The 12060-nt window shown below is 36.6% G+C and overlaps 1 protein-coding gene across 1 annotated transcript; it reads right to left on the minus strand.

Moving 5' to 3' along the window:
* Positions 1-10029: 10029 nt before the first annotated feature.
* Positions 10030-11805, minus strand: LOC148313493 (neural retina-specific leucine zipper protein-like). The gene has a single exon (XM_088261830.1). It carries the CDS (start codon positions 11748-11750, stop codon positions 10839-10841), a length of 912 nt encoding a protein of 303 aa, XP_088117956.1. The 5' UTR covers positions 11751-11805; the 3' UTR covers positions 10030-10838.
* Between the last annotated feature and the right edge of the window lie 255 nt (positions 11806-12060).

Raw genomic sequence — 12060 nt, forward strand, 5'->3', positions numbered from 1 at the left:
CATTAAGTACATATAAAAAGTCTCCTGTCTGATAGCAGTACGTTCCCCGTTTAGTCTCTCCCTTCACAGATGACAGTAAATTTGCTCACCGACATCCTTTACTCATTCAAATCGTCTGGGGTGATTCTCACGTATCATCTCGTCTCGATTATTATGTGCACAGCGGCGGGGCTGAGGCTGGTGGCCCACTGAGCCGTGCTAAACGGCACCGCGACGCGACACCAGGAGCCGCGGGGGGCAGTAGCGCCGCGTCGCGACGGTGAGCAACGTTCAACATTATAGCTCTTCAAGTTCTATACAAACGATGAGATAAAAATAAATTGGTTTTAATTACCAGAATTTAATACAAAAACGCTGCACGTTAAAAGATCTTACATACTTTTACATACTTTATTACTCTCACATAAGTTATTTATTGTTTCGGCATTTAATTTGTGGTAAGACATGATTAAATTATAAATAAAATACTTGTTTTTTCTTATAACCCTTATCCGCACAGCCCTCCGCTTCAAGTACCAGATACACTGACAAAATTTTGTCAGGCTTCATACCTGACAATATTTTGTGACAACAAACGTTGTGATTTTGTGCTTGTTTATAAAAAAAATATGCCTGAAAATAACCCGAAGGTAGGGTGGTTGACATACTTGACTTACCATATACCCAAATGATATTCATATACTTTTTTGTTTTTTAATATTTTATTGGTGTTTACTTACTGAAATAATCTACTAATAATTTACATAAATAATTATCTTTCTTGGTGATGTTTCTTCGCCCAACAGGTAGCCACTAATACACTTATTTCTAGAACTTATTTCCAGTCATGTGAAAAATGATTGCGTGTACTGCGGAACACTTAACTTTCCATTTCAAACAAAATCCTTGTACGCCTTTGTGAAATCGGAGTTTGTACTTTGTGCCCATTAAGTTATGCAGTAACATAGGGATGAGGGTTTTGTAAATAAACGTGCATTTCAATAACTACTCGTGGATGTCATCTGATTGTGTGGGGCGGGGGGATGTAATACGTCACCGGCAAAGTGAAGGGGAGGGGGTGTATCATCACAATGACAAGACAAATAAGTGACATAACTGCAGATTTAATCGCCATTATCAGTCCCCGCTTTATTTGCAATGTTTCTTGTTGTCATTATTTAATCTCACCCTTAAACCTGTTTTAATTAGAATTGTTATGCTCTTTCACTTCCTTCTCCCGGTCATTCCTATCACACCGTGATATAAAATTGACTTTTTGTGAAATCTTAAATTTGATAAACTTTCTATTTTTATTTACATGTAACGTTTATATTTTTACATTTATTCCCATTGAGAGTATATATGCCGGCGAGTTACTCTAAATAAATAATCATATTTTATTATATATATGTATATATATATATATACATATATATTATAAGTCACGGGTTGCTGTGGCTCAATTGGAAAAGAAAATACATTTACCATCCGTAGATTGTATCATTTATATCATTAATCCTGTATAATGAACGTTAAATCAATATTAAATATTGAAAAAAATAAAAATTGTGTCAGATTTTGCTTCAATACGATTAAGTGGAAACACATCTTTATTATACCTCAATCGATCTTAAAATTTTATTTTATTTCCAAAGAGGTGATCTCTACCATGCATTTTTTTTTTATTTTATATATTCTATCTATTTTCATAATAACGTGGTACTTAAGCATATTTGTCTACTTTAAACTAAAAAAATCTTTAATTTTCAACGGATGCATCAAGAAAGTGCTTTTCCGCTTCAAAATATTTTTATTTTAAAAATTACATTTTTACTGAAACATGATTGATTTCAACCTCACTTAAATCCTAGATATAGCTTTATCACTACAATAATTAAAAAAAATATTTTATTTATCAGTTTGAACCCTTCTTCTACAAAGATAATTATGTTATAATATTTATAAATATGTATATTAATATTTTACGTTATCACTTGCAAATTCTTCTCGTAACGGCAAAATACTAAGAATATACCCTTAGATAAAAATTACAGGTTGCCATCAGATGACTGAAATGTTTACGTACGGAAAACCTTGTAAAAGTAGTCGACCTTGATCGATTACTGCAACTCTAGTCATTTCCCCGTTCCGAGAAAATCGCTGCCAAAGCTCAAAAGTGATTTTGCCAACCTCTGGTCTGGTCTGGCAGCTCCACGCACCGAGTCGGCGGTTTCCATTTCAGTCTGAATCCGTTCATTCTTACATAACTGGGCTATTGATTGGGGCGGGGGCGGGCGGCCGGGGGCGGCGGAGCGCGGGGGAGGGCGGGAGGAACAGTTTCCGCTCGTGAAGCGACGACCTTGTCACTACAAAAATCTGCCGACGTATCATCACAAAGCCAGCAGAAGGTAGAGTGGGAGTAATAGTGAAGTCGTGCACCCCCGAACTTTCTTCACGTGCGGTTTTGTCGTCGTAAGCGTCTGTAACAGTTTCTGCGTGAATCGCAGTAACCTTCAACCCCATTCACTACTCTTCTATGTTTTTACTACTCCCACGAAAATATGTCAAATTCGCTACAATTTTAATAAAAATAATTATCCTATTACATTATATTTCTGTCTAACAAACAGCTACCGTCAATTCTATTCACCTATATTTCTTACCAGTTACTCAGTAAACTTCAACTCCATTCCCTACTCTACTTTTGTTTTACTACTCCCAAGAAAATACGAAATCAATCACTTCAATTTTAATAAAAATAATTATCATTTGAAAACATTATATTTCCGCGTGACAAGCAGCAGCCGTCAATCCCATTCTATTTTATTTCTTATTTGAACGAGTTTTCAATTTAAAAAATACAATAATTTAAATTCAAATGACACTCTGATATGCCATATTTATAACATCAACGTTATATATCATTTTGGTTTTATTTCGAAGGTTCAAAACCATTTTAACATTTGTGGGTTAGTACTAGTATTACTTTTAAACAATATTATAAAATTTATTTGGACATGAATGCGTTTTGAGTGTTCAAGAGAGAAAAATTCTCTCGGAAATAATCTTATTTTTTTTATATTTTTTATGGACCCTTTGAATGTGACATAAGTTATGTACGTAGGTTAATTTTTTATAGAAGTAATGCGTACTTAAATGAAAATCTATATTATTCACCCACTCACATGTACGTTGGCATGTACGTAACGTTTCAAAGCTTTCGTAGATACACAAAATAAATCTAGATAAAGTACATTATCCGGAATGGTTGTGTTATATCATATTGTTGTATATCCATGTAATATACAAGCTTTAGACAGGTCCAAAGGCAGTGGTTAGAATGATGTATGGTCTAGCGGGGGTGGGTGCGGGGAGGGGGTAGGAAGTGGGCGTGGTGACGTCACAGCAGCGCCCAATCAGCGCCCGCGTCGGGACGACACTCTCGACTGCTACTTAGATCTACGTAAGTGCTACATGCAAAGTGGAATTGCTATGGAATTCCGTTTTAATATGCTTCATAACTGAGAAGTTCTGCGCCATAATGGTGCAAATATAGTTTTATTTTATTTTCAGACTGAAATGCTATAAACGTATTGCTGAATACTTTATTTTTTGTTACATTACTTTAGATTAATTACGATTGCCATTATTTGATATCTAGTATAAAATTTGTAAATAATTTTGCAGTAAAGCCAAAATGTAACTTGTAAAAAACAAGTACAATGGAACCTCTCATAACGAGCACCTCTCATAACGAACAATTCGCATAACGTGCAAAAAAAATAGTGAAAAAATTGCTCCCTTAACGAGCGATGTTTCGGATAGCGAGTAACAGAGGAAGGACAAGTCCCTTTTTCACGACATTCACTTGTGAAACTTTCGTGGCCTGGAAAGGAGGTTTACCAAGAGGACCCTCACTTCTCCAATATCATGGGACTCGAGGTGGATAGCAACGATATTGAAGAGCCTGTGAAAGAGTACAGCCAAGAGCTGACCACCGAAGAGCTTATGGAGTTGCATCGTGTTTCACAGCAGGATGGAGGAGGAAGAATTAGCAGAGCAACAATCTTGTAGCATAATAAGAGAAATGCTGAAAGCATGGGAAACTGTTGCATCGTACATAAAAAAGAATCACCCTAAAAAGTAGGTGGATATTCGTGCTACATATATATATATACATAGCATATATAATGCTGTGACACATTTTCGCCAAATTTTGAAGCGTCGACAAAAACAAATGCCTTTAAACAGTTTACTAGTTAACAGGTTATTTGTCATAAAGTCATATTTTTCTTTACGTTTTTTTTTCAAATCTAAATTATATTCCAAGTTTTTACACTCCTTAACAATTTATAAGTTATTTTATTTGAATAAACGTTTTTAAAAAACCACATAAAAATGAGTTTTCTTTCGGCCTGGAACGCATTATCGTATTTTACATCGATTTGTATGGGACGAGGGTTTTGCTTAGCGTGTAAGATGCTTGAGCGAATTAAACTCGGTATGAGAGGTTCCACTGTAATAGGAAATTCCTACAGATTATTGGAACCTTTTTTTCTTTTAACCGTTTTCCGTACCCAATGCATCGTATCGACAAAGTGTTTTCTTGATCGTTAATTACATGAAATCAAGCTGATAATTAGTATTGAGATTCAGGTACCAGCTATATCGGATATATCTAGAGATATATTGAGAATAGGAGCAGTGGCGACGGCACTCCAAGTTGCATACCGACATTAGAACAAACACGTATAATTTGTATAAGTTGCACACTGCCAGCTAGAGGGTATACTTTTTCCTTATTGTAATCATCATGCGCACACAATGGTTCATATGGCACTGTGTCAGATTAAACCAATTTGCTACACTATGAATGGCAATACAGATTTTTAAACAAAAAAAAATAGAAACTTTTTTGTCCGTTTATGGACCAGCAAACAGCGTTTTATGACAGCACAATTGGACTGTATCCCAATGATGTATCTTTTTTTTAGTATTGTCACGGGATTTAAAAGGAGAGGAACGATACAATAGTGGTGATTTTTTAAAGTTCAAAGTATTACTTTGGGGAATACTATGTTGTTTTAATGTCGTTCGACTTACTGTGATTTAAAGTTTCAAAGAACCATATCTAACTTAAGTCAGTAGTTATAGCGATAAATTGTATACGTTTCGTCAAGTTATTTAAACTTTTTTGCTTTAAATATTTCATCTTGAAATTCGGTGAAAATATTTTTTGAATGGACTCACATAAAAACCTTATATCGCTCACTCCTTTCAAGAACGTCATAAATCAAAAAACTTGATTTTTCAGGAGAACGTTTTTAAAGTTTAAAAATATAACACAATGTATTAAAAATAAATATCAAGCCACTTATTAAACTTTTTACTGGGCAACAGATCTTTTTAGGTAAAACCTGGATGTTTTTTCTCCATTTGAAAAATATTTAGTATTTATAAAAAAAAAATATTAAACAATATGTTTTCTTCAAAATGCAAAAACAACATTTTCTGCCTTGTAGCGGGTAAATATTAAGTTAAAAATATGCCTCTTTGGTTGGAATATAGTACATTTGGCTACCGTTCTAGAGGTTCCTTGTTCGATTCTTAGGGGGGTTAAAATAAATATTAATAATTTTATGTTTTATGAATAACATTTTGTATCATCCTAAACTAAGTGATTTTTCTATTTTATAAATATTTATTTAATATCTCCCTAGACTGGTGGACTTATGAACTGTATTTCTCGAAACTGAGGAATAAAAACCACCACCTTGCTCATCTCTCTCAATTATAATTTTGCAATAGATTTTACCAACGGAGCTTAGTAAATTGTCACATGGAGAAGTATGTCGATTCAATACTATTTTCATGTCAACCTAAGCGACTCGATTTAAAAATAAGAATATATTTCGTGGAAGCACAAGATCGAACCTAAAAACTCTACCCTCGCTGAATCTGCGACGCTAATCAGAAGACCACAACCATAATTTATGTTTATTTTTATTTATTCCATTTAAAAATTGACCATGGAGGTTCTTTTTTATTTTAGTCTACTTTGTAAGAAAATTGTACATTTTGGAGACACAGTTTTGATTATGACGTTAAAGTTGATAAAAGTTGGTATTCAATAGAAAATGCATTAATATGTCCCATTTAACTATTACAACTATGAACAAAAAGCTATTCCATCTAAAATGATATTGAACCTAAAAGGTAGGCAACTTCTGTCATCAACCCTTATTTTTCAAACATTTTAAGAAAACCAATTCGATTTTACTTTTCAAAATGTTTTTCACGTATTTTTTTTCTAAAAAGGATTCAGTAACTTAAACATAATTTCTAGAATGATCATAAGACATATAGGTATAATTTTGTATCAGTAAGCAGTGTAAAATTCATTTTAGAATTTCGATCCTCTTTTTAAATTAAAATACTAAATTATTGTGAAAATTACGACAGAAAAATTACGCTTCCTGGAAAAAAATCATGATCGCGTCGTTCCCTCATCCCCTGCTTCAAAGTTTCTTCCTAATGTAACTTTTTTTCATTATTGCGTGATCTCTTAAACCCAAAGAATGTTACTTTTACTTCTAAAATAATAAAAGTTTTTGATTACATATTTACTCCCGTTTTATATCGTGAACGTTTAGTAACAACGTCACTCGTAGAATAGTTTAGTAATCTAGGGATAATTATTTTAAATTAACATTAAAATACTTCTAAATCAATCAAATACAAAAGGAATATTTATTCGACTGAATGGTGAACTTGATGCAATTTTATTTTTATACCGGGAAACATACTCGTAAAGCGCTCGCACTACGGCGGATCATTAAGAAGCTATTTGCTGAGTCTTGATATTGCTGCCAGCTTCTGTTCTGTACTCCTCGTCTCCCCAAGTCAGCACTTTACCTCGAGTTCAACTCACTACTCACTAGCAATGCCCGCAAATCAATATTGAACAATCAATATCATTCTACAAGTATGTTTGCTCCTCATATTATGGTATTAAAAATACAGAAATACGAGTATAATATTGACCCAAACGACCCACCGTTTATTAAATACGTTGAATGTGCAGGTGAAACGTGCATTATTTTATATTTCAGTAATATTTATGTTCAAAGCATGCATATGATCTTCTTCTTCACAATCCGCCTCCGTAGTGTAATGGTCAGCGTGTTTAACTACCGTACTGGGTACGGTAAAATGGCGTGTTTAAGTACCGTCCCGGGTTCGATTCCTTAGGGGGTTGAAAATAAATATTAGTGATTTTACACTCTATTACTTATTTAATATTATCCTGGACTGGTCCCTGGAGCGCAGGAGTGATCACCTTGCCTTCATGTAATTGACGATCAAGATAACACCGCGTCAATACGATGCAGCCTTATCTTTATCGTGCATTGTGTACGTCAAAGCAACGTGCGCTTCATCTACCAATCCATGGTGATAATAAATCTTTGTGAAAAATCATATACGTATATTTATTTCTTGGGTAGGTACTGTGATCTTTTATCTAGTATTTTCGTCAACTTGTATTGTATTTTATCTAAATAAATTATTAAAACAGATGTTTTTGAAAGGAAAGAAAGAAATATAAAGGAAAGAAAAAATATTGTACCTGACTAACTCTTGCATCATTTGTGGCCAAGCACTACATATTTTCACTATTCTTTGTGTAAAATCCACATTACTTTTTGCCTTCTCAATTATGAACAATGATTTATAGTTCATCAAATGGATCGGTTCTAACTGAAGTATTGAGGAATCAGTCGATATACCGAGGAACTAAACTTAACGTTTTCAGACATTTCTCCGCAATTCATCGGCTTATGTGAAGAGGAAATCACATAAACCTCATCAAGAAAAACCGTACGATTAAAAGATATCAACATACCTTTCCTTCTGCCGGAAGAGTTTCAGACTCTACGATCTCCAAGTAGCAACATCAGGTCCAGGTGTTATTCTGGCCCTTTCTCTTACCATCTCTTCGCATATTTTTTTGTAACTTTTTTTTAATGTTTTAGAATTTAATTAGCCCTGATGATGACAAGGTTAGTTAAAGTATACTAATAATAAACTAAAAAAGTGGTTAAAACAAAGTTATTTAATTTTATAAAGTTTATAAAATGTGCCACACATCTGCGAAAAATATTTAAGAAACGATCGTTTAAGTTCAATATTCTATGGGATACTCTCAGTATATATTTTTAAATATGTACAAATTTAATTTGCTCATATTCTATTCCATTCAAAATCGGGAAGTAATCTAAACTCTTACCCACATTTACATTATCATCCAAGTTTTACAATACAACGCAATGAAGGCTCCCATTTATTTAGAAATTACAAAAATTGTGGCAGTTTTTAGATAAAGTTCATCTCGTTCATTAATGGGCGATACAATGACGGCCGAACAGTGTGGAGGACGTGAGGTCGGACAATGCCTGAGGACGTTAAGGACCATACATTTTAAAAAAGGAATAACCCACAAAGCCCCAACTTTAATAGACTTGTCTGCAGGTAGGATAGTAAGAGTAGGGAAGATAAATATCAAAACCACATTAAAAACACCCATACCAATTGAAAAAATCGGCACTGGAAGCGCTCCAACTCCCTGAACACTGGAAAATTTCCTGAAAACCTGAAAATAAAGCAGTAATTCTCTATCACCCTCCACTGACGACGAATCTTATGAGTTCTGATTCACGCGTCTCTCGTCAGATGCAGGGAGAGGGGAGAGTTACATGTCATTTATTTTCAGCCATGAAATTCCTGAAAAATATCAACGCGATGAATGTCATCCAAAGAGCGTTAATATATCGCTCACTCCTTTCAAGAACGTTATAAATCAAAAAACTTGATTTTTCAGGAGAACGTTTTTAAAGATTCAAAATATATTACAATGCATTAAAAATAAATATCAAGACACTTATTAAACTTCTTACTGCGCGACATATCTTTTATGTAAAACCTGAATGTTTTTTCTTCATTTGAAAAATATTTAGTATATTTAAAAAAATAATTAAACAATACCTTTTCTTCAAAATGCAAAAACAACACTTTCTGCCCTGTAGCGGGTAAATATTAAGTTTAAAATATGCCTCTTTTGCTGGGATATAGTACATTTTCTGGGCATTCCGAAAATACGCACAACTGAAAATTGACGATTTTTTATTTATGACGTTCTTGAAAGGAGTGAGCGATATGTCACCGAACAAAACTTTTAATTCATACTCATGTACAATCCCCGTTATATATTTTTTTTAAATAAAAATCAAAACGTCAGAAGTAAACAATTGTACCCTGAGAAAATTTACAAATTAACCCTTTAAAATACTTAACCAGGGCCCATGGTCAAAAGACCATATTTTGAAAATTAATTTTACAATCTAAACAATATCAAAAATGTATTGTTTACCCAATGTAAAAAGTTTTTTAAGGAATAACCCGCAAAACCTTTATTTAAGAGGCTTGTCTGCAGGTAGGATAAGATATTTGCTTTTCTTGATAAGGAAGGTAGATGTGAAAAACACATAAGAAACACCCAGACCAATTGAAATTAAATATTCCTTGAATTTATTTTTCAAATGGCGGGAATCGAACCCGCAACGCCAGTTTCGCAGTCGAGCGTCAACCCACTATGGCACAGCGCCCATCGAATTAAATAGTTTTTGTTTTTTGAATGGGTATTTCATATCAAACATGTCTTTTTTCTCTTGGAATTTTTTACAAAGTTGTTCATCAAAAGTTAAACAAATTTTTTTTTTTTCAAAAATTCCTGTTTATTATATTTTCTTTCCAATAACTCTTTCCACTAAGAAAATCCAATGTACAAAATGAATTCTTATTTATTTTTTAGTATTATAATTTGATCTAATTTACAAATACTATTTTCAAATTACTTTTGAATAAATGCGATTGACAAACAAGATATAAAAAATTAATCAATTTGTTACCTATTAACTTCTTTGTTTGTTTGACATCAACAGAAAATTGATCATCAATTATTACAAACATCAGGGGTCAAACTAGGGAATTCTTTACCCCATAAATATTATCAATTTAATTTTAAAAATAATTCCAAACCTCCATTAAAAATCATTTTAGGAAAACATATTTTGTTAAAATAAAAATATATTTTTAAGTATATAATGATTTATTGAAACAAATTCGAAAGGTAAGTAAGTGGTTACAGTATTTTGAATATAAAATGTTATTCTTTTTTCATATTCTCATGCTTGCATTTTATGACAAATAAAAATGTGTTTATCTTTCTTATTAATATCATATAATTAAACACCATAGTCCATTATTAATCATTTATATATGTACACAAGAACAATTCCTTACTTTATTCCTTAAATTCGTAAAGTAAAAGAAATAAAGTCTTTATCATATTTTTAACACATTTATATCTTTAAACACAACCTTATTATTTATTTTAATGAAGTAGTTTCGCGGAATATACATAAAGGTACCTAGATATGACTGTTATAATCTTATTGCGAAGTAACGAAGGACATTAACATACGGTCCACGCGTTACGCCGAAACGATAACTAATCTCGAGGGTTACCTACTCTTAAAAACTTCTACACTTTAAAAGAAAATTAATACCAAACATAACAAAACTCAACCGATAGCTAACGAACGAAGCGACGACTTCAGTAATAAGAAATCTAATTAAAAGATATGCGCGTAGATGACAATAGATTTGATCGTATATTAGAGGCTTCGCGCCAACGTCCATAAAATCACTCGACGACGTCACGCGCTCCGGGGAGCGGAACTACGGGAGAGTCAATACCGCGACCAAGTGCACGAGGCTTTCTGTGGCGGCGGCAGCTGCCGTCACAGATAGAAGTCCGGCCCACCCTGCGCGTCCTGCGGAGCGCGGCCCGCCAGCAGCCGCTGCTTCAGCAGGTCGCGCTCCTGCGCCACGCGCGCCAGCTCCATCTTCAGACGCTGCAGGTCCCCGTGCAGCGAGCGGTTCGTGATCTCCAGGTCCTGGCGCTGCTGCAGGCGCTTGCTGCGGCAGTTCTGCGCGTAGCCGCGGTTCTTCAGCGTGCGGCGCTTCTGCTTCAGGCGCACCACCTCCTCGCGCGGACAGCCGTGCAGCCGCTTGTTGAGCTCGCGCACCGACAGCGACATGAGCAGGTCGTCGTTCAGCAGGTCGTCGCTGCCGCACGTCGAGTACCCGCTGGACAGGTTGTGCATGTGGCGCGGGGACAGCGCGCTGCCGGCCGAGCACGCGCTCAGCGGCCGCATCATGTGCGCGGGCCCCTCGTGCGGCAAGTACTCGCGCCGCTCCCACTCGTCGGGCACGCAGTGCATGGGGCGCAGGTCGAGCGGCTGTTGCTCCTGGCGCAGGGCCTGCGGCAGCCACATCATGTCCTCCATGAGGCCGGGCTGGCGGCACACGGGGCTGCGGCTGCCGGGCGGCGTCTCGGGCGGGGAGCCGGGCATGGCGTTCAGCGGCAGCAGGCCCGGGATGTTCACGGGCACGGGCTGCTGGGAGCCGTACGTGGCGGGCTCGCAGGACGGGGGCCTGCGCGGGTCCGGCCACATGCCCGCGCGGACCATGCGCGGGTCGTCCTCGTGCCACATGGCGCTGTGGTGGTGGCGCTGCGGCTCTCTCTTCACGTTGTCTTCCAGGTGATCCAACACGAACTCTTGAACGTACTCGTCGGCGAGGTGCTCGTCGTCTAGCTTGCGATCGTCGATGGTGGAATCGCAACGTATCACGGGTACGACCGTCTGCATGGCGGACGTGCGATGCGGATAACTCGCGGAGCTCGTAGACCGTTGGCGGCGGGCGGCCGCGGTGGAAAGCTGACAACTACTGACGGCGGTCCTCCCGGCGCCGGCTCCTCCGCGCCTGGCGAGGTAGGGAGACCGCGCGCGGGGAGCGGGGGAGGGAAGGGCGGACCCTCCTGTAGCCCCGCCCTGCCACTCTCCCATTGGAGAAACGCCTATAAACTTTTCTTCCACAATGCCTCCGAAGAAAATACGTTTTTTATTTCATTGTTACGTCTACGCCAATACGTGATTTTCTGCATGTTATATTTTGAAA

This window comes from Brachycentrus maculatus, unplaced genomic scaffold (genome assembly GCF_059751285.1).
Source record: "Brachycentrus maculatus isolate JH-2025_06_01 unplaced genomic scaffold, ASM5975128v1 h1tg000010l, whole genome shotgun sequence".
Classification (NCBI taxonomy): domain Eukaryota; kingdom Metazoa; phylum Arthropoda; class Insecta; order Trichoptera; family Brachycentridae; genus Brachycentrus; species Brachycentrus maculatus.

Coding starts and splice junctions, on each gene's coding strand:
- LOC148313493 (XM_088261830.1), bottom strand. CDS start 11,750: ATGCAGACGGTCGTACCCGTGATACGTTGCGATTCCACCATCGACGAT.